General features: G+C 42.2%; 1 protein-coding gene across 7 annotated transcripts in view; it reads left to right on the top strand.

Annotated features, from left to right (window-relative positions):
* Positions 1-27,097, top strand: part of XRCC4 (X-ray repair cross complementing 4) — a 194,375-nt gene that overhangs the window by 82,516 nt on the left and 84,762 nt on the right. For all 7 annotated transcript variants that reach the window (XM_084833604.1, XM_084833601.1, XM_084833605.1 and 4 more), the window contains 2 exons: positions 720-872; positions 10,964-11,067. In XM_084833604.1, coding sequence (XP_084689730.1) covers positions 720-872; positions 10,964-11,067 — 257 coding nt within the window. The remainder of the gene's footprint in view (positions 1-719; positions 873-10,963; positions 11,068-27,097) is intronic.

The raw sequence follows: 27,097 nt of genomic DNA on the forward strand, positions 1-27,097 counted from the left end.
TTTCTCAGAGGTTGCTCATAAGGGGCAGAGGGTGGCAGCGTTTTTGGACGCTGTTGCCAAGCAGCTCTGTAGGCAATCTCCGTAAACCATGCTGATACAACAGATGACATGCTAACCCACCATAGGTAAAATAATGCTTACTGCAGACAGTGGGTTCACAGGTGGCTTATTTGAAGGAAATAACCCACCACGGGTGAGAAAAGGAGGTCACAGACAACACAGTAAGCCATCATGGGTTACTCAGGAAAATAAACCATCATGAGTTAACGTGTCATCCCAGCCCAGTCAAACATTCTGCCTTCAGACTTTTTCATAAACTGTTTAAAAGATTTTACTTAGAGACATTTTAAAGGTTTACGTATATAACATTTGATATCCTACCAAAACAAAGCACCATATCACTTCCAAATATAACATAAATAACACTTATGTCTACACAGGACAAATACTAACAAATTTTTCTTTTCTTTATTATAGTAGTTAACATTCACACCTACCCATGTGATTTCTGACATGCCACATGTTTTTGATTTACATTGTTTTAATTGTTTGATTTTTTGATAAGTTGTTTGATTTAAGTTGTTTTTGATTTAAGTTGTTTTTGATTTAAGTTGTTTTTGATTTAAGTTGCTTTTGATTTAAGTTTTAAGACCATCCTTTTGTTTTAGAGGCCTCATTTATTCTTTATTGTAAAAGTGAAATATGCATTTACTTTTAAGGTTACAAAAATGTGTTGAAGCTAAAGAAGAACTAGAGACTGAGCTTTATAAACGATTTATCTTGGTCCTCAATGAAAAGAAGGCAAAGATAAGAAGCTTACTGAAACAGTTAAATGAAGCTGAAGAAGCTGTAGTGAAAACTACACAAGCAAGGTACTATTTATTACTTTCCTTGTGCTACCAAGGATCATGCCTGAAATAAATGTATGTATTTATTTAATGTATTATTTATTTATTTAAAATATGTCTTGGATGCCTTTCAGGGCAGAAGCCCTCTCAGGGCAGTGTACAACAATAAATATCACATAATAAAAACAGATAGGTAATAAAAACAGTAAAAACAGCAACAGCAGCAAACATTCTAACCCCCCCCCCCACAACAAACAGCCTCATAAAAACAAAACCTACCACATACAACTACAGCTACTACCCAGTCTAATAAAACATAATCAAGGGAAGGCCTGAGTAAAGTAATAGGTTTTCAGCACCTTCCTAAAAGTCTGCAATGATGGGGCTTGGTGGACCCGCAATGGCAGCTTATTCCAGCAGTGTGGGGCCACTGCAGAAAAGGCCCTCTCTTGTGTAGTTGCCCTCCTAACTGTCCTCACAAATGAGAAGGGCCTCTCTATTCTCTTGTCTGGTAGAGACTATGAAGCTTTAATGTTCTTTTTTATGTAGATCTGAAGAACAGATGCCTTTAGTAATTCTGCAATTGAATCTTATTAATACCATCTAGTAGTGAAGTACTGAGTCTGAATCTTCATTGGAAACTATCAAACATTTTGTTTACTGTATGGTTGACGTCTAAATTTAATCCTGCTTTTAAAAGAAGGATAAAAGGATTAGCTAATGAGAGATCAGATCTGCAGACTTGGCTTTCCTTGAAAATATTTGAACAACTAAGGCTTACTAGAATAGAGACCAGTCAGGGTTAAGGTTTATTTCCTGTAAATGGGGGGGGGGGGGAGTATCACTTGCAAAATCTATGGTGGGTTGTGAGTTGTGGTTGAACCGAACACACAAAAGCTGGGAAATCATTTTTTCAACCATAATGCCAGCCCCCTTTCAAACCACAATGCACCTTGGTCAAAGGGACCAGCACACGTGTGGCAGGAGCCCATTGGGATGCACATGTGACTGTTGAACCACAGGGCTTTGGGATCTATCATTCAATGGCCTGAGTGCTGGGACCTGTGAGATTTTATTCATGCCAAGTCAGAGTTGTCCCCTCACTTCATGTTGATTAAGCATCTCTGGGTGTCTGCTTCTGTAGTCTTCTCTTTACCTGAAGATCACGCTACTAATAGTCCTGTAGAGAGCGCAGGACAGGAAGGCCTGGCGTGCTATGGTCCATGGGGTCACGAAGAGTCGGACATGACTGAACGACTGAACAACAAAAGTGAAGGGGTTAGCCTGAGTGCTGGTTAGCAGAGAGGAAGTTGGGATATAGAGAGAAAGCCAGCGACCAGCAGTACAAGGTTAGCAGTTTGGCCCCCATTGGGCTGCACTACCACTGCAGGGGTTAACAGCCCCTATAGTTCTTGTCCCTCTCCCTGTTTTTCCCAATTCTCCCAATCTTGTGCCATCAGCAGAAGCTGCTAGCAGCATATAGTGTTGCAGAGGCAGTACTCATTGTAGTAGCTAAGAGACTTCAACAGTTGATACATTGTAGCTGAAAATGCATCCCCAGCTAGTTACAAGCTACTACAATGTATCCTGAGCCACTGATAGCCTAGTACTATAAACAAAGAGCCCATACCATTTGTAGCCAGTGACTGGAGCTGTCTGGGATTAACTCCTGCACTCCTACAAGCAGGTAGAACTGGGGTGGAGACTATAGGGGCGGGCTGTTTGCCCATTCATGTTGCAGCAGTCTAATGGGAGTCAAACTGTTAACTGGAGGCAGAGCCAAGGGGGTCACTGGAGGTGGACCCAACAGCACCTACTTTCCTATACACAAGCCTTTTGCTACATAGTCAACCTGCTAACCTCCCCCTCCCAGACATTTCTCTAGAATAACAGCACAGAGAAAGTATTTTGTGGCAGAGCCCATGTATTGAAAGCAATGGGGGGAGGGATAAAGAAACCCATTTTACACACAGGCAAACTGAGATTGCAGGCAGTTAGGAGTCCATAACTGTAAGTTTAGGTTACATAATCCCAGGGTTGTTTTTTTTAAGTGTGGCCTGGGAAACATTTAATAGGAATTTAGCCAGGAATATATATTAATTTACACCACCAAAAGGAAAGAAAGGATTTTTAAAACCACAAGTTCACAATGTGACTCAGATGCATTATGTAGCAAAACAAAATGAATTGCAGGCCTAAATTTACAAACAGTTCAACACACCAGCCCCTCCCCTGCAAATGTATCCAGAGTAACAACACAGATAAAGAAATTTCTAGCATAACTGACTTCTGCAACACTGAAAGCAAAGGCAGTGGGTGGGGGGAACCCAATTCCTCACACACATATACATGCTTACATGGGAGTAAGTCACATCAAATGCAGTGAGATGTGTTTCTGAATAGATCTGCATGGGATTGCTGTATATATCCCATCATTTAAAAGCACTTGGCACACCCAAGCAAATAATACCAATGTGTATTATATAATTATAATAATAATAATAATAGTGTCATCTTAAGTTGCACCACAATAAATTGAAAAGGATTTGTATTAAGGATAGAATCCACCCACACCAAGGACTGTATACAAACACAAAAACACTCGGACACACATGTAAGAATTCATCAGTTTGCAAATCCCTCCCTGCAGCCACCCACTCCCCAAGCCCAAATACATTTTTACACAACATGGCAGTATAGACATAAATGTATTCCCCTTTGTTCAGTCGTTCAGTTGTGTCCAACTCTTCGTGACCCCATGGACCATAGCACGCCAGGCCTTCCTGTCCTACGCTCTCTCCCGGTGTGTGCTCAAGTCCATATTCATTGCATCAGTGATGCTATCTAGCCATCTCATCCTCTGCTGTCCCCTTCTCCTTTTGCCTTCAGTCTTTCCCAGCATCAGGGTCTTTTCCAGAGAGTTTTCTCTTTGCATTAGGTGGCCAAAATATTTGAGCTTCAGCTTCAGTATCTGTCCTTGCAATGAGCACTCAGGGTTGATTTCCTTTAGGACTGACTGATTTGACCTCCTTGCAGTCCAGGGGACTCGTAAGAGTCTTCTCCAGCACCACAGTTCGAAAGCATCAATTCTTCAGCACTCAGCCTTCCTTATAGTCCAGCTCTCATCAAGGTTGTTGATAATTCTCCCGGCAATGTTAATTCTGACCTGTGATTCATCCAACCCGGTGTTTCTCATGATGTACTCTGCATATACATTAAATAAGCAGGGCAACAATATACAGCCTTGTCGTACTCCTTTCCCAATTTTGAACCAATCGGTTGTTCCATGTCCGGTTCTTACTGTTGTTTCCTAGGGATGTACGAAAGTCACTTACCTGTGATGAAATTTGATTCATGTTGGGGGGGAGGTGCTCCATCCCTCCCCCCGAAATTCTGGCCGGGGGGGAGGCGCCCCATCCCTCCCCCCCAAAATTCTGGGTGGGGGGGAGGCGCCCCGTCCCTCTCGCCGCGAATCCTGCCAGCCGGGTCTGCAAATCGCGGCGGCCGTAGCTGCCACCGTTTGTGTCCCTGCAGTCAGTCGTGATAGGCTACGTAAATGTTTATGTAGCCTATCACGGCTGAGTTAAAAAAAACCCCAAAAAAGTGCGTATGCAAATGGCGGTGCCCATGGGCGCCGCCATTTGCGTTCCTTATTTTGGCACGTGTAGTCTACATAAACATAGACTACGTAGACTACGGTGAAAATAAGGGGAACGCTATTTGTGTTCCCCTTATTTTCGCCGGAATCTATGTAATGTTTACGTAGACTACACGTGCCAAAATAAGGAACACAAATGGCGGCGCCCATGGGCGCCGCCATTTGCATACGTGTGGGTTTTGTTTTTTTTTTAACTCAGCCGTGATAGGCTACGTAAACATTTACATAGCCTATCACGGTATTTTTTAAAAATCTAGCTGTGATAGGCTACATAAATCTTTACGTAGCCTATCACATTTTTTTTTTTTAACTTGGAAATGGTGGCGGCAGCGGCAGCTGGTCGGAAGACCAGCAGCCGCCGCCGAACCGCCACCGGAGCCGCCGCCGCCAGGGAGATTCGCCCAAGGTAACTCCCGTCCCGGGGGAGCGGGGGGGTGGCAGACCGTTTCACCACCGATTTCGGGGGGCCGAATGCACTGGCATTCGGCCTCCCTGAGATTCGTGGCGAAATTCTCTGACATCCCTACTTGACCCTCATACAGCTTTCTCAGGAGACAGGTAAGGTGGTCTGGTACTCCCATGTCTTTAAGAATTTGCCAGCGTTTGTTGTGATCCACACAATCAAAGGCTTTAGCATAGTCAATGAAGCAGAAATAGACGTTTTTCTGGAATTCTCTTGCTTTTTCCATGATCCAGCGAACGTTGGCGATTTGATCTCTAGTTCCTCTGCCTCTTCGAAACCCAGCTTGTACTTCTGGTAGTTCTCGGTTCACATACTGCTGAAGCCTAGCTTGTAGGATTTTGAGCATCACCTTGCTGGCGTGTGAAATGAGCGCAATTGTACGGTAGTTTGAACACTCTTTGGCGTTGCCCTTCTTTGGAATTGGAATGTAAACTTACCTTTTCCAGTCTTGTGGCCATTGTTGAGTGTTCCAAATTTGTTGGCATATTGAGTGCAGCACTTTAACAGCATAATCTTTTAGGATTTTAAATAGCTCAGCTGGGATACTGTCATCTCCGCTAGTTTTGTTGTTACTAATGCTTCCTAAGGCCCACTTGACTTCACTCTTGAGGATGTCCGGCTCAAATTCAGTGACCACACTATAATGGCTATCAGGGACATTCACATCTTTCCTGTATAGTTCTTCTGTGTATTCTTTCCACCTCTTCTTCATCTCATCTGCTTCTGTTAGGTCCCTGCCTTCTTTGTCCTTTATCATGCCCATCTTTGCACAAAACGTTCCCTTGAGATCTCCGATTTTCTTGAAGAGATCTCTAGTCTTTCCCATTCTATTGTTTTCCTCAATTTCTTTGCATTGTTCATTTAAGAAGGCCTTCTTGTCTCTCCTTGCTATTCTCTTGAAATCTGCTTTCAGTTGGGTATATTTTCCCCTTTCTCCCTTGCTTTTTGTTTCCCTTCTTTCCTCAGCTACTTGTAAAGCCTCCTCAGACAGCCACTTTGCTTTCTTGTCTTTCTTTTTCTTTGGGATGGATTTCGTTGGTGCCTCCTGAACAATGTTATGGACCTCCGTCCATGGTTCCTCGGGCACTCTGTCTATCAGGTCTAATCCCTTAAATCTATTCCTCACCTCCACTGAATATTCATAAGGGATTTGATTTAGGTCATACCTGAATGGTTTAGTGGTTTTCCCTACGTTCTTCAATTTAAGCCAAAATTTTGCAAGAAGCAGCTCATGATCTGAGCCACAGTCAGCTCCAGGTCTTGTTTTGACTGACTGTATAGAGCTTCTCCATCTTTGGCTGCAAAGGACATAATCAGTCTGGTTTCTATATTGACCATCTGGTGATGTCCATATGTAGAGTCACCTCTTGTGCTGTTGGAAAAGCATGTTTGCTATGATCAGCGTGTTCTCTTGGCAAAACTCTATTAGCCTTTGTCCTGCTTCATTTTGTACACCAAGGCCATGCTTGCCTGTTATCCTGGTGATTTCTTGACTTCCTACTTTAGCATTCCAATCCCCTATGTTGAAGAGGACATCTTTTTTGGGTGTTAGTTCTAGAAGGTGTTGTAGGTCTTCATAGAACCGATCAACCTCAGCTTCTTCGGCTTCAGTGGGTGGGGCATAGACTTGAATTACTGTGATGTTGAATGGTTTGCCTTGGATTCGTACTGAGATCATTCTATCATTTTTAAGATTGTACCCCAGTACTGCTTTTCCCACCCTTTTGTTGACTATGAGTGCTACTCCATTTCTTCTAAGGGATTCTAGCCCACTGTAGTAGATATGATGGTCACCTGAATTAAATTCGCCCATGCTTGTCCATTTTAGTTCGCTGATTCCCGAGATGTCGATGTTCAATCTTGCCATCTCATGTTTGACCACCTCCAGCTTACCTTGATTCATTGATCTGACATTCCAGATTCCTAAACAATATTGTTCTTTACAGCATCAGACTTTCTTTTCACCACCACACACATCCACAGCTGAGTGTCCTTTCGGCTTTGGCCCAGCCACTTCACTCTTTCTGGCGCTACTTGGAAATTCCCTCTGCTCTTCCCCAGTAGTATATTGGACACCTTCCGACCTGAGGGGCTCATGTTCCAGCGTCCTATCTTTTAGCCTTGTGATATGTTCCATGGGATTTCCTTGGCAAGAATACTGGAGTGGGTTGCCATTTCCTTCTCCAGTGGACCACATTTTGTCAGAACTCTCTGCCATGACCTGTCCGTCTTGGGTGGCCCTGCATGGCATAGTTTATGGCTTCACTGAGTTACGCACACCCCTTTGCCACAACAAGGCAGTGATCCATGAAGGGGTGTATTCCCCTAACCCCTATTTATTCAGTCACAACCCCATGGAAACAAAAAATGTGAATCAACCGCCCTTCTGCAGAGGCAGGGAACAGCTCCTTTAATTCTCTCTCCCTGCCTTGATTGATTGACTTGGACCAAGCTGCTCTGCCATGGGGCTCCAGAAGGCCCTTTAAATCCCCCTTTCCCTGGCTTAATGCCACAGTTCAGCGCAAACGTTCCAAAGCCTCCAACCAACTTCCTTCAATGCAAACAAATGGGGTTTTCCGGGGGAAGCTCATACCTCCCCTAATCCTTGACCAATCTTGCTGGGTTTCAACCTCACTGTTAATTAGCCCATTCTATCTGAGCCTGGCAAATTTGGTCACTTTCCATCCGTATTTCGTGAGACAGGCTGTTGGTCACGCCTTTTCACTCTTTTTTTTTTTAATTTCTCACTCATTTTTTTTTCTACCATAGCCTGTGAACTAGAAGAACTCCCCATGGCCTATATCTCAAAGGGCAATGCTAACTTCCGTCCATGAGGCCCTACATGAGGTGTGAATCCTTTTTCCCTATAACATCCCATAATAAGCTTTGCTATGCACCAAACCTACGTAATCTGCTAGAAAATTACATAGCTATCTATGGGCAAAATTTGGGGCAGATTGGACAAAGGGGAGCTTAGCTGTGTCCCCAAAACTGACTTTTTTGTCCCTATGGGAAACACATGCAAAATGGTGTTTCCAATCAACTGAGCCACCCACAATTAGAGCTCATTTAGAATAATTTGAGCCTGAAGACAGGAGTTATTGGTGGCCACTTTCTCTAGTAAAACTGATGTTTTGTCTCCAGTGAAAGAAAATGGAGGAAGCTAATGGGGACTGTAGGTGAATGTATTTGTAACAGCAAATTGTCTTGACACACTAAACTACTAAAAGCTTAGCAGAGCTGTAGAATGAAATACTCTAGTAAAGTAATTGACAGTTAGAGGCCATGGCTATAATGTAAATCAGGGGTGGGAAACTTGTGGCCATCCAGATGTTTTGGCCTACAATTCCTATAATCCATCTCCATTGGCTATGCTGGCTAGGGCTGGTAGGAATTGTAGGCCAAAACATCTGGAGGGACACAAGTTGCCCACCCCTGCTGTAACTCATCTTTCCTCAACCTGTTGCCCTTCAGATGTGTTGGGCTATATCCCCCATAGGCCATGCTGGCTGGGAAAGATGGCAGTTGTAGTCAACACATTTGGAGGGCACCAGGTTGGGGAAGGCTGGTGTAAGTCACATTGACGCTTCCCACTGTTATAAATATTCAGCGATCTTGTTCCATATGCTGAATTCATTTTAAGCTAGTTGCAGGTGAGGGTTCTCTCCTGTCACAACACAGGAGCAGTAACAACATTTCCAGAAAGTGGACGATTTAGTCTGGTAGCTAGCCAGCATCAGGACAGAGGAAAGAATGGAGTGCATGGGTGGGAGGTCGGGAGGAGAGAGCCTGTGTACGGTCCATTTAGCTACTCTTCCCTTTGTATATGTGTTCTGGCAGATGATAACACAAAGCTTTAGGGGTCTCAAATTGTGCTTAAGCTTGAAGTTCCCTGTCCTCTAAAAACAATGAATTCTAGAAAGGAGAGTATTCGAATAAGTCTGAAAGGATTAATTGCTTAAACATCTGCCAAAATAATAATACACTGTGAATGAAAACACTGAATATGAATAGTTATCCAGCACTCAAATAGTAGTTTAATTAACTGGAGAGTGTTTCACACAAATTTGGCCAAAGTTCTTTAAGTCATCAGTCTTTTCAGAACTGGGACCCAACTTTAACCCCAACCTGCAATATGAGACCCACTCTTCAGTTTTGTATTTGCTTATTTATTTATAAGCCATTTCTGTACCACCTTTCGGCTCTAAAAAGAGCATTCAGTGATGTGGTTTACACAGTAGCATACTGGGGTGATTAGCATAATTACCCTCAGCAGCCATGGCAAGAAGCCACCCTGGCCAGGTTCGCATGACACAACAAGCCACGCTGCCAAGGGTAATTATGCTATTCCTCCTGGCACACGACTAGCATGGCAGGGGAAATAAGCCATCATAGCTTATTAATCACCCTGCGATCGTGCAAGCCAGGTCACTGAATGCTGTTTAATCTGGTCAATAACAAAAACTTTCTGAGTGGATTACAAAGCTAGAAGAATAAAGCATGATACAAAAACAAGCTAAAACCCCCCACACAATACAAAAACAAGCACCAACAATAAACAAGAGATGAAAAATGCAACGTGAAACATATAGCCATTAAATCTAAAATTTTAACTCAAAAATGCCTGGGAGAAGAGAAATGTCTTTGCCTGGCACCTAGAAGGTAGGTGCTAGGCGAGACTACTTGGGGAGGGCATTCCATAGACAAATTACCACCATTGAGAGGCCCTCCCTTTTGTAGCCATCCACCTAGCTTCCTTCAGGGCCACCTGGAGGAGGACCTCAAAGATGACTTAAGTGTCCAGGCAGGTACATGTGGGAGGAGACATGCCTTTTAGATATTCTGGGCCCAAGCCATTTAGGGCTTTAAAGATTGCCTCCACTTTTTATTTATTAAATTTATTAATCGCCCATCTGGCTGGTCACCCAGCCACTCTAGCGATGTACAACAATAAAAACAGTTCAAAACAATAAAATTCAACATGAAAAACATCACATTTCTAAAATCACCCTAACCCACTCCAAATGCCTGCCTGAACAACCACGTTTTTAATGCGAGGCGAAAGCTCATTAAAGAGGGGGCATGGCGGAGTTCCCTAGAGAGGGAGTTCCACAGAGTGGGGGCCACCACAGAGAAGGCCCTCTCCCTCGTCCTCACTAACCTAGCTGTCCTGGCTGATGGGACAGAGAGAAGGCCATCTGAGGCTGATCTTGTTGAGCGGCCTACCTGGTGTTGCTGGAGGTGCTCCTTGAGATAGGCTGGGCCGGAACTGTATAGGGTTTTAAAGGTCAAAACCAACACCTTGAATTTGGCCTGGAAAACAACTGGTAACCAGTGCAGCTCCTTCAGCACTGGAGTGATGTGATCTCGCCGGCGGCTGCCTTTAATCAGGCGAGCCGCCGCGTTCTGCACCAGCTGCAGCTTCCGAACCGTCTTCAAGGGTAACCCCATGTAGAGCGCGTTACAGTAGTCTAAACGAGAGGAGACCACTTGAATTTTGGCTCCCCCATGCACTACAGCTCACCCAATTCAGCAAGTGCCCCCCCCCCCAAAAAAAAGTCCCTTGGGAAGCCTTTTCAGGGGGTTGGGGGATTACCATGGGAGGAGAAGATAGGGCTAGGACATCCACTTCCACCAGACCCATTATGCACACGTTTGTCTGCAGCCAGCCTTAGGGTTTTAGCAAGGAACGTTGTTTCCTTTTAAACACCTAACCATCATCAATGAGATCTAAATGATATAGGATGGGATATACATGTTTTTAAATGAATGAATGAATGAATGAATGAATGTTATCCAACACTATAAAACAACAAGCATTTTAAAAATGCATTTCGCTGAAATATTCATCATTAAATTAATGTAATTCACACTTGTTCTTGTTTATGTGGACCACATATTCTATTGAACTGAGATGGTGATGTCATATCTATTGGTAAAGAATTATTTAAAAATCACATTGTGTCACTAAAAAATGACTTCATATTGTTATAGCGACATGGTGGCTTCATCTGAAAGTAAAGTTGAAATGGAAAATTATGAAGGAACCACAGATGAAGAAAGTGAAAATTTGATAAAACCCTCCACATCAGTGCCAGGTAAGGTAGATCAGGTTGTTTATATTAGAGAGATATCACAGCCATACCCTTTATTTTAAAGGAATATAATAACATAATGAGGACCAAAAATCTGAGATATCTCTTGGACTACTTTACAGCAAGTTAATACTGAAAGCACTGAATTAAAAAAAAATCTCCAAAACTTAATGCAACTCACTGCTGTTTAAAACGTGTATTTAGGGAAAGAATAGTAATGCAAGGATCCATCTTTAATTCTCTTCTGTTTTCTTTTCCTTTAAGATAATATTTCATTAGTCAGCCTAGTTTATTAACTGCTGTTTCTGTGTTTATATTGTTTTATTGGATTTATTTATTTTACTATTTTATTCTTTTAATGTTCGCTAATAAGCAGAGCTTATGCTGAAGTCAGAGCTTATGCTGAAGGTGGTTCATGAATTCCCCAACAAACAAATAAATAGAATCACCACTTGGGGGTGGGAAATTTTTGAGTAGTCAGTGGTTTGGGAATATTTTGTTACATGCATACTTTATTACTTATCAGACTTGAAGTTACTTTAGGCTGCAACCTTATGCACACTTACTAGAGAGTAAGTCCAATTGTACTTATCAGGCTCTAGCTTTTTTATGTATTTAGAACATTTATATACAGTCTTCTGTCATGGTACTAGAGTTAACATACGTGGAGTTTTCAGTGCCCATCCAGGCACTGACCAGACTCTGACCTGCTTAGCTTCGGCCAAGATGGCTGAATCATCTGAGTAAACTTGTTTAGGATTGCACTGTTAATCTCTTATGTATCTGAGAGAGGCTACAAAGAATCCAGAAACACTTAGGGCACAATCCTATCAGATCCTTCTTTGATACTTGTAAGCCTCCAAACTCAGAGGCTTATGAGTATCCAGTGTGGAGCAGGAGGTGCAGCAGAGGTGATCCTCACCTCCACTGTGCCTCCCTCTCTGCAGTTTAGCTAGATGGGCTTTTTTGCCCATCTAGCTGAGGCATTGAGGAGGGGGAGGGAAGGAGGTTGGGGAGGCATCTGGATACAGCGTAAGATGGCCTCCTCAGTCCCCTGACAGCCCCCAGAACTGCCCCCCCTTCCCTCCTCTCTGTGGTCACCTTTGCCTTGGAGAGGCAGCTGGTGCAGTTCTCTCCACACTGGCTGCAAGGGGGAGTGGGCGGAGAGCTCGGACTCTTGGGTCTGAGGTTGGAGCAGTATCTCTGACCTCGGATCCAGGAATCCAAAGTATCCTATAGCCCCCCAGACTCTGTCTAGGGGCCATAGGATTGCTCCCTTAGCAAGATAACATTTAGAAGTAGTTCTAACAACTTAAAATGAAAGTACTGTAAATTGTCTCTGAAACAATAGTACTGGTCAGATTAAGTTACTTTATATAGTATGTTTGACTGTGACTCAGAAGCTTAGATACTCTGAACTGCAGAGTTTTCAGATGAATAATGGTGGTTGATTAGCCATATAGGGAATATGAATGCTAAATTTCTCAACACAGTTTTTTCAAAATTAGACTAATTGAAAAGCAGCAGTTTACCCATGATCCCATTCCAGGTTCATGGAAAGTTGGATACACTGCGTTCACTTCAAACAATGTCTCCTGCTATATTCTCTATATATTAACTATATTCTCAAATATTTTTTTTGACTATGACTCATGCATACTACCTCCCTCAAGTTTTTCCATATTTGTGATTTCTTCTGACGCTATCCTGCCATGTAAGCAATACAATAATTGCTGTGATAGTTCTGATAATTGACTTAATATATATATATTCTTAACTTTAAAAATGATACAAAACCTTCCCGCTCCTGTTGAGGAAATGGTATCCACACCAATTTGAGAGGCCCTGAATAATTAATGCAATTCCTAAGTGATGCAAATGATCGGAGAAGGATTTAGTATGGTGCCAGAGTACAGTAATAATTGCTATTAAAAAGACAGCATCTGTCTTTACACAGAGTTCCAGTGAGTCTCAGTCTGAAAGGCCTGGGAGCTCTCTTTCATCTTCTTGATGAAAAGCTCTCCACAGGGCACTTTTCCCTGCATCAGCATAGCATGACAGACATACTTTCAAGAGGGTGTTAAAAGATTTGTGAAATTTAGCATATGAGGGTTATAAGAATAGGCAAGCCAGCATCAATATGAATAATTTTTATCCCTCTTTGTTATCAATTTAAAGTACAACCAGACTCCAAAGTAGCAGAATATTCAGAATGCTGCTGTTCTTAAATGAAATTGTAAATGAATTACAAGTTTCCATATTGCTATATCTGAGCTGCTGCAAATGTGTTTCTCATGGCAAGTGTGGAATAGCCTGTTCATTATCTATACCTCCATGATGGGCAGAATTGTAGGAGAGCAAAGCTGTTAATTCCAAAACCTTCCTGCAAACGGATGTTGCTATATAAGACACATTTGAAAGACAGCTGACTCTTGTGGAACATTACTATATTGAGTCCTCCCCACCCCCCAAATTGAACCTGTCAACACAGACTTCTATTAGTAGAAGCCTTTTGGTTTATTGTATAAATGGGGGGCGGGGGTTAGGCAGGCATAGCAAAATGACAAACACAATGAGATCTGTATTCAGCTTCATAATGGTGGGAAATATAGAAACAAAAGTATGCAATACTTAAAGTGAAGGGCCTCGTTAGTTTCACATTAGAAATAAGTTAGAATAACATTTGGGGTGTTATTATTTCACATTAGGGAATATGTAGAATATATTTATTGATGGTAATGTACAAAAAAAAATCATTCTAACTGAATATTTGATATAGCTTTGAAAACCGTTACTCCCAGGTAATCAACATATTCTGCAAAAGCCAATTCAGTTGAAACCAATGGAATTACTCATATAAAATGGAAGTGATACATCTGTTGTATGTGCACGTGAAAGCAGAAATTCCCTATTGTCAGTTTAGAGACTACGGAATGTATCCATTGGTGTCCATTCACCAGCAGAATGGACGTCACTGGTGGAATGGATTCCCCATGTAGGACCCTGTGGCCGCCAGAGCTGCTTCGGAGGGTTGGGGGACCGCCGATGCGGATTTGGGGGGCAGCTTCAAGGGGATGCTGAAAGAAGGAGGGAGAGAACGTCCAGTCATGTGACACTGGATAGAGCCCTCCTTTCTAGAGTATGAGAATTGTGTTTAGAACCAGGATGTGAGTAAATAAATGCTGGCTCAGGTTTATAAGCTTTGAAGTATGGTCTACTTGGATAGTAATGGATTAGGTTTCCAGTTCTTCACAGTACAGTATGGGAAATGACCTAGTTCTTATTCCACAAGTCAGGAACAGAATATTCTCCTGTCTCTCATGTGAGAGTTGGAAATTTCTCCAAAGCAGCAAAATCCATTCACTTTTCTCCACCCCAAAGGGCAAGCATGTGCAACAGTGCCTTACTCATGTGATACAGAAGCCTTCCCCAACCTGATGCCCTCTAGATGTTTCAGACTACAACTTTTATCAGCCCCAGCCAGCAGTGCTAATGGCTTGGAGTGATGGGAGTTGTAGTCTAAAACATCTGGAGGGCACTAGGTTGGGGAAAGTGGAACAGAGCCACAGTTCCATCTTGTATCCTTTGAGCAAGTGTCTGAAGAAGAAAACAAGTTGTCTGTTTGGCTATTCATATTATTAAAGACAGCAACCTTGAAGTTAGTTATGTACGTACGTAGAACAAGTTCTTACAAGTTAGTAAAAAGTGTGCCAATTTGGAAGCATACTCTCATGTTCAGACCAAGCATACCTTTCCTACAAGTGTGTACAGAAACCCGTGGGCATGGCACTGCTGATTGGCTGGTCTCTGTGGTGTCATCAGGAAATTTACCACCACCATATCTCAGGAAAAAAATGCACTTTAAAAGTTTCTTTATAAGGTGATGAATGAATGGATAAACAATAAGGTACATGCCATGCTTCTACGTTTATTGGTTCATTATATTACCATTATTTATATCCTGCCTTTCAGGATACAAAAATTGGCAGGAGACTTTCCTGCTTAAGGCCCTCAATCCTAGGTAAGTAAAATTTATGGGAGGAGACATAGCACCTGCTATCTTTAGACAGAAGGATGCTGCAGGAGTCAAGACCAGGGAAAAAAACCCCTCTGCTTCAGGCCTTGGAAGACCACCGCCCATCGGAATAGAAAATACTGGGCTAAATAGGTCAGTTGTCTGACTGAATGTATGAAGTTGGCTGTTATAAATCAGTTTCTTATTTTCATGCACTTAAGCCATTCTAGTTTCTTACATCAGGGTTCCTTGTCCCTTACTGTTACTAATGTAACAGTAATATATTTTTCTAAAAACAGAATATGGACAAGCATGTGCTACCTGCGCAGTCCTTTACAGAATATATTATGTCCTCTGGACAAGACTGAAGTGAAAAAGCAAACTTTTACAAAGGCAAATTTTAAAGCATGTCATTATGTAGCAAAGGGAACCAGCTTTATTACCGCATAAATGTCCATGCATTGACACTGCAAGGTCTCTGACAAAAACTGAAAGCTTATGGTGAATGGAATTAGCAAGAACATAGTAGGCTTTTCAGTGAAAGAAACAAAGACTTCTTAGCACTTTACCTAGGAAATTGCTCTCCCAGTAATTCTTAAACCTATAAATGATGTTGAGGCAATGTCAGTGCTCTGACGTTTGGTCTTAAGTAGATTTGAAACAGACACAATGTGTGCATAGCTGAAATTGGAAAGATCTTTGTAAATCATTTTACTTTCTTGTGTGTTCAAAACAAATTAGAGCATAATGTTTACAGGTCTCCCAGCTGTTTATAGCTCTTACCTGACTGTGCTTTCTTTGGCAAAGCATAGCAGCTCTGGGAAGCAGTTTTATTTTGTTTACTTACACTGCTACTCAGACTGGGCTATTACAGCTGTCTTTCTGCAAAATGATCCGCAAATCTCTGATCCGCAAAGAGTACTTTATCCTACGTTTTGTCATTCTTTCTCATAACATTTAAGTGTTGCTGTTTGGTACAAATTACTAATAAAAGCACTCTATTCATTACTTGGGTAATATCTGGTGCATATTTACAGATTGCTTTGATTGCATTTTCAGGAGTCAGAAAGACTTGGGTCGGTGGTTTCTTCATTTTAAAGTCTAAATTTACCACGTGTAAGCAGTGGTACTTAACAAAGCAAGCTTCACACTACACTAAAACACTACTTATTTGTTGGGTAATTTGATCTGGAACAATCTATTATATGGAAGAATAAAAGCACCAGTGCTGGTTCCAAATGAAGCTAGTTGTTACAGTATTCTGATTTTAGTTGATTATTCTATCTTCTTATGTATATACAGTCACATCCTAGGACTGAATAGAACATCCTCATATTGTGTGCCCCTTTGATCCAAATTAGACATTACGCTAAACTTGCAGCTGCCGTTAAAAATGGCAGCTCTTTGTCTAATTCTTTTCTTTATAACATCAAGTAAAGGCTGGCTGCCTCCTACTGTTATCATATTGTGCATTTCCCCCCATCACAAGCAGCAGCCAGTGATGTGGTACAGGGAAGAACATTGTGACTTTACAACACAAGTTAAGTGCCACTACTAGATATTATGGAGAAACTGTTCTTAATGCCCTTATTAGCCCTTAATGCCAATAATGCCAACTCATATCATGAGACCTAGGCTGGATCTATACTTACCACCTTTTTCCACTTCCAATGAGGTTTCACCGCCCACCTTTCACATGACGCAGTAGCCGCCTCGAATTGGAACCGGAATTTCCCATTTCTGTGCTCCCGCTTTCAAAACCCTAATATCCCGGTATTTCCCCTTAATGTGCTCTGATTTTCTGCCTTCGCTACCATATCCAGTCGTAGTCCCCTCCCCCACCTGTCCATATACGGTGGTGTTTGTATTTCCCTCCTGTCCAATCACAGCTCTCGATGGCCCCATGTCTTCTTCCGGCTACCGACCACATAGCTTCCTCAGCAGCCCGTTTCCTCAGCAACAAGCAAAGGGCTGGATGTGCGCACACTTGTCTGATCTCAGAAGCTAAGCGGGGTCGGCCCCGGTCAGTAGTTCGATGGGCAACCGCCTGGGAATCAGGCTTCCTGCACTGAGCAGTGGGTTGTTCTATCCCTTCAAATGAGACTTACCCCCTCCTATCCCCCGCTCAGGATGTTTTTTTTAAAATTAAGTGTGAACCGAGCATTCAATGAAGCACTGCAACAGGGAAAATGGGTGAGTGTGAATAACTACGTTTTAATGCGAGAGCATTTAACCAAATGGGACACCGAATTCATTGCGATGGTGGGCACAATGTAGATAGGCCCCTAGTCTTTTTAATGGTGGTCCATATTGAGGGGTTTCAATTTAAATACATTTCAAGAACTCCTATACTCTACTATACCAATGAGCTCCATATGCTTATTTTTATTCTTAAGCTTAGTTCATAGTATCATGTTCAACTATGTTAAACAGTTGGAAAATACAGCTTAAGTTGTGGTAGCATATATTAGTAAACCATATGAAGTTTAAAAATTTTCAAATACATTTTGGGGAGAAAATACAAAGTTGAATTGCTTTTGTGTTATATTGGCAATTTACGCTATCTAAGAGAATCGGAACATGGTTCCTTATAAGAGTGGTGTTTGTTTTATGGTCTTTCAATATCCTTGGGTAGCAAAATCAACACAGCTCTGCTATGAGTAAAAACAGGTTTGGAGAACATAACAGGTGTTCTGGTAGTAAAGAGCCAATGGAAGAGTAAATCACTGGGACCTGCTTATTTTCTTTCTTGGTAAGATTGAAATAAGAGACTTGAAATGAGACTAAATAGGCATTAGTGTAAGCTAGAAGAAAAGCAAAAGATCAGCTCCTTGAATGAGAATCCTTAGTAGCATCAGGGCATGACCTCCTCCGGGTTGATCTTTAACCCTCTAGTCAGACAGCTCTGTTGGACTTTGTCTCAGGCCTGAAAACGATTTATTATTTCAAATAAATGACTGCGAGAACACAGAATTACCTGTGCTACAGAAACTAGTGTGACTTTCCTCAGGGGTGGGAAGCAGGCAAAAGATTAAAGAGTGTATGGAAATTGCTGCTCATAGGCCAGTAAATTTAAGTGGGAATGTGCATAGAGGAAACATTTCGCAGCTTGGTAAATAGATTGTCTGTTAAATAAAACAAGGGTTTTCTTGCAAATGGGTTGCTACAAGCTCTTAATCTTGCTGGAAAGTGGTAAAATTGATCAGATGTTGTTTTGTCAACACTGAATGGTATTTTTAGCTATTAAAAAAATTGTACTCAGATGCCTTATATCTGTGTAACCCCTTGTAATGTTTGAGGCCTACAGAGGTAAAGGGGAAAAACGTCAGGCTTAGAGGCCTGGAGTTTTCTGTTGTGAGGGGATAACCTTGAAAGGAGTAGTTTCATTTCTCCAGTTAAGTGTCAGTTTCATTTCTCAACTTAAGTTTAATTTCTTCAGGTTTGAAGCAGTACTTTCGGTTTTGAGGGAGGAGGGTATATAAAGAGAGCAAGAGAGCCAGTAAGAGCAGAGACAGCCAGAGTCTGAAGTGAGAGCAGAGTCTGAAGAGTGAGCAGGAAAAAGCAGCCTAGAAAAGTCGAAGGACAGCTAGGGTAAGGGAACGTGCATTCTGCAAAAAAAAAATTATTTTAATGCCTTTTGTATCACTCATCAATATTGTGTAACTACCTTTAGTTGTAATTAGTTTGCTTTAAATCTACCAGTAAACTTTTGTGGTTAAACCCTTTGTCTAGAGTGTCAGTCATCCCACATCTACAGCCTAAATGCCACATTGTTGGGAAGGGGGAGTTTAAAAGAAGGAAGGTGGGACTCTTAAGGAGGCAAGAGATGCTTAAGGAGTTGCTCTGGGGGTTCACATCATAAGTGGAACCTTGACACCCCTATTTCTGTGACCCCACCAAAAACAGGAACAGACAGTGTTGCAAGGGAGAAAAATCACATCCCATCACCCAAACTTGATTATGTGGTTCCAGCCCTGTCCAAGAGTTTTGCAAGCACAGACCGGAGCTTTATCCTTGTTGCTGTGCTTATGAAGCTCCCTTCCCCTTGTGTTTAAGTGTATGTGCGTGTTTGTGAACTCAATAAAGTTCCCATCTTTAAACAATAAAGTTCACTCTTCCCATTATGCAAAACCTCTACTTGACAGATGTGTGTGTCCTTAAGAGCACTGCCAGCTCATGGAGATCTTGGGATTGGTATTTTGGGAGATTTTTCTTTTCTTTCCAAAAAGGTATAGCAGCAGAGTAGTGCTTATTAATAGAGTTATATACCCCACACTTCCCTGAGTGATGAGAAGTCAAAGGATGATGCAACATCATTTTGTTTCCTTTTGGATAGGAAAGCATACTGGAGACTTGTGATTCTTGGAACGCTGCTTCAGTTCCTATCATCTCTTGGCAAAATGGTCCCATTTCTCCTAGGAATGCTGCCAATTACTCCATCCTGGCTCACTGACCAGCTCAGTTCCTCTTCAAGGAAACAATAATCCTACTCTTTAAAACCAGTGTGATGTGTTCCCCATTTCTCCAAAGTGTAAGAAAGCAACCTCCATATTTAGAGGACTTTGGATATTATTCTAATCATATGTTTCAACCCACTTTGTATAAATTTCTCTGCTTGTTCGTACGAAGAGATCAGATCATTATGAGAAAAGATCATTTGGGTTATAACTATGATGTATGGCAGAATCTGGCCTTGTTAAAAAAATAAAATAATAATCAGTCGGCTACTGAACATTCTGGTGCCGTTCTCCAAGTTTTATCAACAATATCAGGAAGAAAGGATCAGATGTGTAGTTTTTGTTTCAAGTTAGACATACATAAAAAGACCCATGTGGAGAATTTGCACATCCATAGACTTACCTCACAGGTTGAGAACCATTAGTATGTGGAGTCTTTGTATTTTCTCAAATGGCTAGAATACCCTTGAGGCTCTAAACACAGCCAGGAATGCATTTATAACCTTCTGTTTTAGGTAGGTGGACATGTATTATGAGCATCTGTATATACTCCTAGGTAAATGGATCTAGGATTGTAGCCTTATTTAAAGAGTTCCATCCTCTTTTCCCCACCAACAGCCTTCATGGCAGCTTACAAATTCAGTGTAAAATGCTACATAATACTAACAATTAAACAATTTGAATAGAACAAGCTATAAGCCGGCAAACGTAAAGCAGAGCCAGGAAAGGTCAATATAAACAGCAAAGGTAATTATAAGCCAGCAAAAGTAAACATGTCAACAAAAGTAAAGAGCAGTTAAGAGCATGTCAATAAATATACTAAGGAGCAGCTTCCATAAAGAAAGCACCACTACAGAGAAGTCCATGCCTCTGGTTGTCTCCTGCCTAACCTCCAGTGGGATAGTGGTACATTTTGAAGTGCAGGCACCCATCATGACAGTCCTCATAGGCACAACCCCAAGGGGAGTCCAAAAATTCAGGCAATTGTGTTGATCCATATCATAGAATCATAGAATCGTAGGGTTGGAAGGGTCCTACAAGGCCATTGAGTCCAACCCCCTGCTCAGTGCAGGAATCCAAGTCAGAGCATCCCAGACAGATGGCTGTCCAGCCTCGTCTTGAATGCCTCCAGTGCGGGAGAGCCCACCACCTCCCTAGGTAATTGGTTCCATTGTCGTATTGCTCTAACAGTCAGGAAGTTTCTCCTGATGTTCAGCTGGAGTCTGGCTTCCTGTAACTTGAGCCCATTATTTCATGTCCTGCACTCTGGGATGATCAAGAAGAGATCCTGGCCTTCCTCTCTGTGACAACCTTTCAAGTCCTTGAAGAGTGCTAACTTATCTCCCCTCAGTCTTCTCAAGGCTAAACATGCCCAGTTCTTTCAGTCTCTCTTCATAGGGCTTTGTTGCAGTCCCCTGATCAGCTTTGTTGCCCTCCTCTGAACCCTCTCCAGCTTGTCTGCATCCTTCTTAAAGTGTGGTGCCCAGAACTGGACACAGGACTCCAGATGAGGCCTAACCAGTACTGAGTAGAGGGGAACTAGTACTTCCCGGGATTTGGAAGCTATGCTTCTATGAATGCAGCCCAAAATAGCATTTGCCTTTTCTGCAGCCACATCACATTGTTGATTCATATTCAGCTTGTGATCGACAACAATTAAATCAATGAGCCACTTCTAGCAGGTTTCTTCTCTACCAGGAGCAGGTCTTTGGTAAAGCTGATGGGTCTTAATTGCCCATTCAAGACCAGGCCAACAACAGGAATAGTTCACAACTATATATTGTTGCTGGGAAAATCCATTCTCTCCACTCCCAGCTACTGTGTGAATGGCAAGTAAGCTCCAAGTGAACAGGGAAGTGTTAGGGGGATGGTAGATGATGTCATCATCCCTGATAATCAAAATTTTGTTTCCGGTGCGTTGACACTTTGAATCCTGGCTCCACCGCTAACTCTTGGAGAAGAGTCTCAGCTTGAGACAAGTTCATATTGGAGAAGGCAATCCTTTCAGTATCCGAGTTCAACATAATTTAGGGCTTTATAGGTTAAAACCAGTACTCTGTGTCCTGGATCAAACTGAGAGCCAGTGAAGATCTATAAGTTTGTTGTTGTTGTTTATTCGGTCAGTTGTTTCCGACTCTTCATGACTTCATGGACCAGCCCACGCCAGAGCTTCCTATCGGCCGTCGCCACCCCCAGCTCCCCCAAGGTCGAGTCCGTCACCTCCAGAATATCATCCATCCATCTTGCCCTTGGTCGGCCCTTCTTCCTTTTGCCTTCCACTTTCCCGAGCATCAGCATCTTCTCCAGGGTATTCTGTCTTCTCATGATGTGGCCAAAGTACTTCAGTTTTGCCTTTCATATCATTCCCTCAAATGAGCAATCTGGCTTTATTTCCTGGAGTATGGACTGGTTTGATCTTCTTGCAGTCCAAGGCACTCTCAGAATTTTCCTCCAGCACCACAGTTCAAAAGTATCTATCTTCCTTTGGCTTCCTTTGCCTTCCTTATGGTCCAGTTCTCGCAGCCATAGGTTACTATGGAGAATACCATTGCTTTAACTATGCAGACCTTTGTTGTCAGTGTGATGTCTCTGCTCTTCACTATTTTATCAAGATTTGTCATTGCTGTCCTCCCAAGAAGTAAACGTCTTCTGATTTCCTGGCTGCAGTCAGCGTCTGCAGTAATCTTTGCGCCTAGAAAGACAAAGTCTGTCACTGCCTCCACGTTTTCTCCCTCTATTTGCCAGTTATCAATCAAGCTGGTTGCCATAATCTTGGTTTTTTTGAGGTTTAACTGCAACCCAGCTTTTGCACTTTCTACTTTCACCTTCATCATGAGGTTCCTCAGCTCCTCCTCGCTTTCAGCCATCAAAGCGGTATCATCTGCATATCGGAGATTGTTAATGTTTCTTCCAGCGATTTTAACTCCAGCCTTGGCTTCATCAAGCACAGCACATCACATGATGTGTTCTGTGAACAGGTTGAATAGGTAGGGTGAGAGTATACAACCCTGCCGTACTCCTTTCCCAATCTTAAACCAGTCTGTTGTTCTGTGGTCTATTCTTACCGTTGCTACTTGGTCGTTATACAGATGCCTCAGGAGGCAGACAAGATGACTTGGTATCCCCATCCCACCAATTTGTGATGATCCACATAGTCAGAGGCTTTAGAATAGTCAATAAAACAGAAATAGATGTTTTCCTGAAACTCCCTGGCTTTCTCCTTTATCCAGCGGATATTGGCAATTTGGTCTCTAGTTCCTCTGCCTTTTCTAAACCCAGCTTGTACATCTGGCAATTCTCGTTCCATGAATTGCTGGAGTCTGCCTTGCAAGATCTTGAGCATTACCTTACTGGCATGTGAAAAAAGTGCCACTGTTCGATAGTTTGAACATTCTTTGGTGCTTCCCTTTTTTGGTATGGGGATATAAGTTGATCTTTTCCAATCTGTTGGCCATTCTTGTGTTTTCCAAATTTGCTGGCATATGGCATGCATCACCTTGACAGCATCATCTTGCAAGATTTTAAACAGTTCAGCTGGGATACCGTCATCTCCTGCTGCCTTGTTATTAGCAATGCTTCTTAAGGCCCATTCAACCTCACTCTTCAGGATGTCTGGCTCTAGCTCACTGACCACACCGTCACATCTATCCCTGATATTATTATCCTTCCTATACAGATCTTCTGTATATTCTTGCCACCTTTTCTTGATCTCTTCTGCTTCTGTTAGGTCCTTGCCATCTTTGTTTTTGATCATACCCATTTTTGCCTGGAATTTACCTCCAATGTTTCTAATTTTCTGGAAGAGGTCTCTTGTCCTTCCTATTCTATTATCTTCTTCCCCTTCCGCGCATTGCTTGTTTAAAAATAATTCCTTATCTCTTCTGGCTATCCTCTGGAATTTTGTATTTAATTGGGCATATCTCCCCCTATCACTGTTGCCTTTTGCTTTCCTTCTTTCTTGGGCTGCTTCCAGTGTCTCAGCAGACAGCCATCTTGCCTTCTTGGTTTTCTTTTTCTTCGGGATGTTTTTTGTTGCCGCCTCCTGAACAATGTTGCGAACTTCTGTCCATAGTTCTTCCAGGACCCTATCTACTAAATCTAGTCCCTTAAATCTATTCTTCACCTCCACTGCATATTCATGAGGAATATTAGTGAGCTCATATCTAACTGGTCTGTGGGTCTTCCCTATTCTCTTTAGTCTGATTCTAAATTGTGCAATAAGAAGTTCGTGATCTGAACTACAATCAGCTCCAGGTCTTGTTTTTACCAACTGCATAGATGTCCGCCACCTTTGGCTACAAAGGATGTAGTCAATCTGATTTCGGTGTCGACCATCTGGTGAGGTCCATGTATAAAGTCGTCTCTTAGGTTGTTGGAAGAGAGTGCTTGTTATGCACAGTGAGTTGTCTTGGCAAAATTCTATCAGCCTATATCCCGCTTCATTTTTTTCTCCCAGGCCATGCTTGCCTGTAATTCCAGGTGTCGTTTGACTACCCACCTTAGCATTCCAGTCTCCTGTAATGAAAATAACATCTTTTTTTGGCGTACTATCCAGTAGGTGCTGCAGATCCTCATAGAACTGATCTACTTCTGCTTCTTCAGCATCTGTGGTTGGGGCGTATATTTGGATCGCTGTGATGTTAAATGTCTTACCCTGAATTCGAATTGAGATCATTCTGTCATTTTTTGGATTGTACCCAAGCACAGCTTTAGCCACTTTATTATTAATTATGAAGGCTACTCCATTTCTTCTGTGGTCCTCTTGTCCACAGTAGTAGATCTGGTGGTCATTTGATGTGAAGTGGCCCATTCCAGTCCATTTCAGTTCACTGACACCCAAAATGTCTATCCTTAATCTTGACATCTCCCCAATAACCACATCCAATTTTCCCTGGCTCATAGATCTTACATTCCAGGTTCCTATGGTGTGTTGATCTTTAGAACATCAGATTCGTCGTTCACCACCAGCACCATCGGCTGCTAGCCATCCTTTCGGCTTTGAGCTAGCTGCGTCATCACATCTGGGGCTAGTTAACCTTATCCTCTGTTCCTCCCCAGTAGCATTTTGACCATCTTCTGACCTGGGAGTCCCATCTTCTGATGGTATACTGACATATCTCTGGTTGTACTGATCCATTTAGTTTTCATGGCAAGAATACTGGGGTGGGTTGCCGTTTCCTTCCCCAGGGATCGTATTTAGTCTGACCTCTCTGCCATGACCTTCCCATCTTGGGTGTCCCTTCACGGTTTAGCTCATGGCGTCATTGAGGTGCTCAAACTCCAGCACCACGACAAGGTAACAATCTCCTTTGCTGGAGACATCTATAAGTACTGATTAAATATGTTCACCACAGTGAATCCCAGTTAAAAACCTATCAACTATACTTTCGACCATTTGATGTCTCTGAATGCTTTTTGGAGGCAGACCCATTATTTAATGCATTGCAGTAATCAAGTCTGGATGTTACCAAACCATGGATAGCTGTAGTCAAATAGTCTTTCCAGAAGGGGATGCAGTTGGCATACCAACCGAAGGTAGTGAAAAGTGCTACAAGCTATGGACACCACTTATGTGGCCATAAATTAGGCTTGATCTAATAGTACCAAACCTAGTCTTTAAGAGGGAGTGCAGCCCTATCCAGCACAAGTCAAATACTGTTTCCATGGTCTGGTAAACTACCTACCAACAGCACCTCCATCATGTCCAGATTGAGTTTAAGGTTATTAGATGCCATCCAGCCCACTTCTTACTCCAGACATCTACAGCTACACCTGGATTGGATGAAAAGAAGGAATCAAGTTGGGTATAATTCACAAACAGATAAATCACTGAATGCATGTTCCCAGCAGTTTCATATTGTTAGTGGCATGGAGGACAAAATAGAGCCCTGTAGGACCCCATAAATCTAAATGCCATAGGGCAGAGCAGAAGTATTCTTGTGTTGTCTTCTGGAATCTACCTGTCAGGTAGGAGTGGGGTCACTGAAGCACTGAGCTCCAATCAGCATGGAAGAATGTTTTATGATATATTACTATTAAAATAAACTGAAAGGGGGTTTAAAACAGCTAAACCTGCTACAAGCAATAATGGCTTGCAAGCAAGTGTCAATTTTGATACATACTCCTGAGAAAAGTAGCTTCTCGCTCCAGCTGTCTAGCTTGTTTCTCAAACTTGAATGGGTGTATGTGAGATTCACCAGGTCAAGAGAGAACACAACAGCTTTAAGGACAGACCCCACTCAGTGATAGATTCACAAATCTTTACCAAGTGTTTAGGGTTTCAAGAATTAATGTCTGGGTAGTGGTCCTTGAAACCTCTCTCAAGCCGGGCAATACAAATATGATATTAAAGAATATATATTTATCGCTCCAACAGTCTAAGAGAATAACAAGCTTTAGCTAAAATGAGGCATATTACAAACATTCCTAAATACACACAAGTTATAATCATTACAAGTATAATGATAATAATAGAAAGCATATTGTTAACATAGTAAAACCTAGGTTCTTTTCAATCTAAAAGTCAATATCAAAGTTTCATATTTACTTAAATGGAAAGCATGGTGGGCGAAACCAGCCTAAGTACGTATGGTGGGTTTCTCGTTCCCCCAGGATCTCTCTAGGCAATAAGTTCAAACTCTTGCTTTTATAACCCTTGTGTCGTGGATGACCTCATCCTAAGTTTCAGACCTGGTTGTACCACTATTCCCATTTTCTCAGTGTAGCCAGGTTTGCCATTGACATCAGCAACACCTAGATGAAGGCTTCCCTGGCTAAGCTAAGCAGCTTTCTGCTTCCAGCACCTAAGCACCCAGTTGTGGCAGCCTTCCTTCATTTCCTAGAATACATTTCATTACTCACAGTTATCTCACAACACACACAAAGAACTAATAGCATCTGTTACTGATCACTTACAGTTGGCATACTGATTATTAGGAATATCACTCTTATGAAGTACAATGAATTCTTATCAACAATACACATTACATCTTTTAAAAAATTTCATTTCTATACCGCCCAATACCCGAAGCTCTCTGGGTGGTTCACAAAAATTAAAACCAAACGGCACACAATAAAACAATTTAAAATATATAGAACATTAAAACCACAATATAGCAATACAACCACAATAAAATCCAGCAACACTGGAGGAATTTAAAATACAGATTTAAAACAGCAAAGCTAAAAGTCTAGAAAGCTAAAATGCCTGGGAAAATAAAAAGGCCTTCACCTGGCGCCAAAAGGAATGCAATGTAGGCGCCAGGCGAACCTCGCTAGGGAGCTCATTCCACAGCCGGGGTGCCACAGCAGAGAAAGCCCTCCTAGTAGCCATCCACCTCACTTCCTTTGGCAGGGGCTCATGGAGAAGGGCTGCTGAGGATGATCTTAAGGTCCGGGCAGGCACATATGGGAGGAGGTGATCCTTCAGATAACCTGGCCCCAAGCTGTTAAGAGCTTTAAATGTTAATACCACCACTTTGAATCGGGCCCAGAAATGGACTGGCAGCCAGTGCAGCTGAAAAAGTACTGGCGTAATATGAGCTCGCTGGCCAGTCCCTGT

This window comes from Heloderma suspectum, chromosome 2 (genome assembly GCF_057233095.1).
Source record: "Heloderma suspectum isolate Gila_16-S chromosome 2, 16-S_ref, whole genome shotgun sequence".
Taxonomy (NCBI): domain Eukaryota; kingdom Metazoa; phylum Chordata; class Lepidosauria; order Squamata; family Helodermatidae; genus Heloderma; species Heloderma suspectum.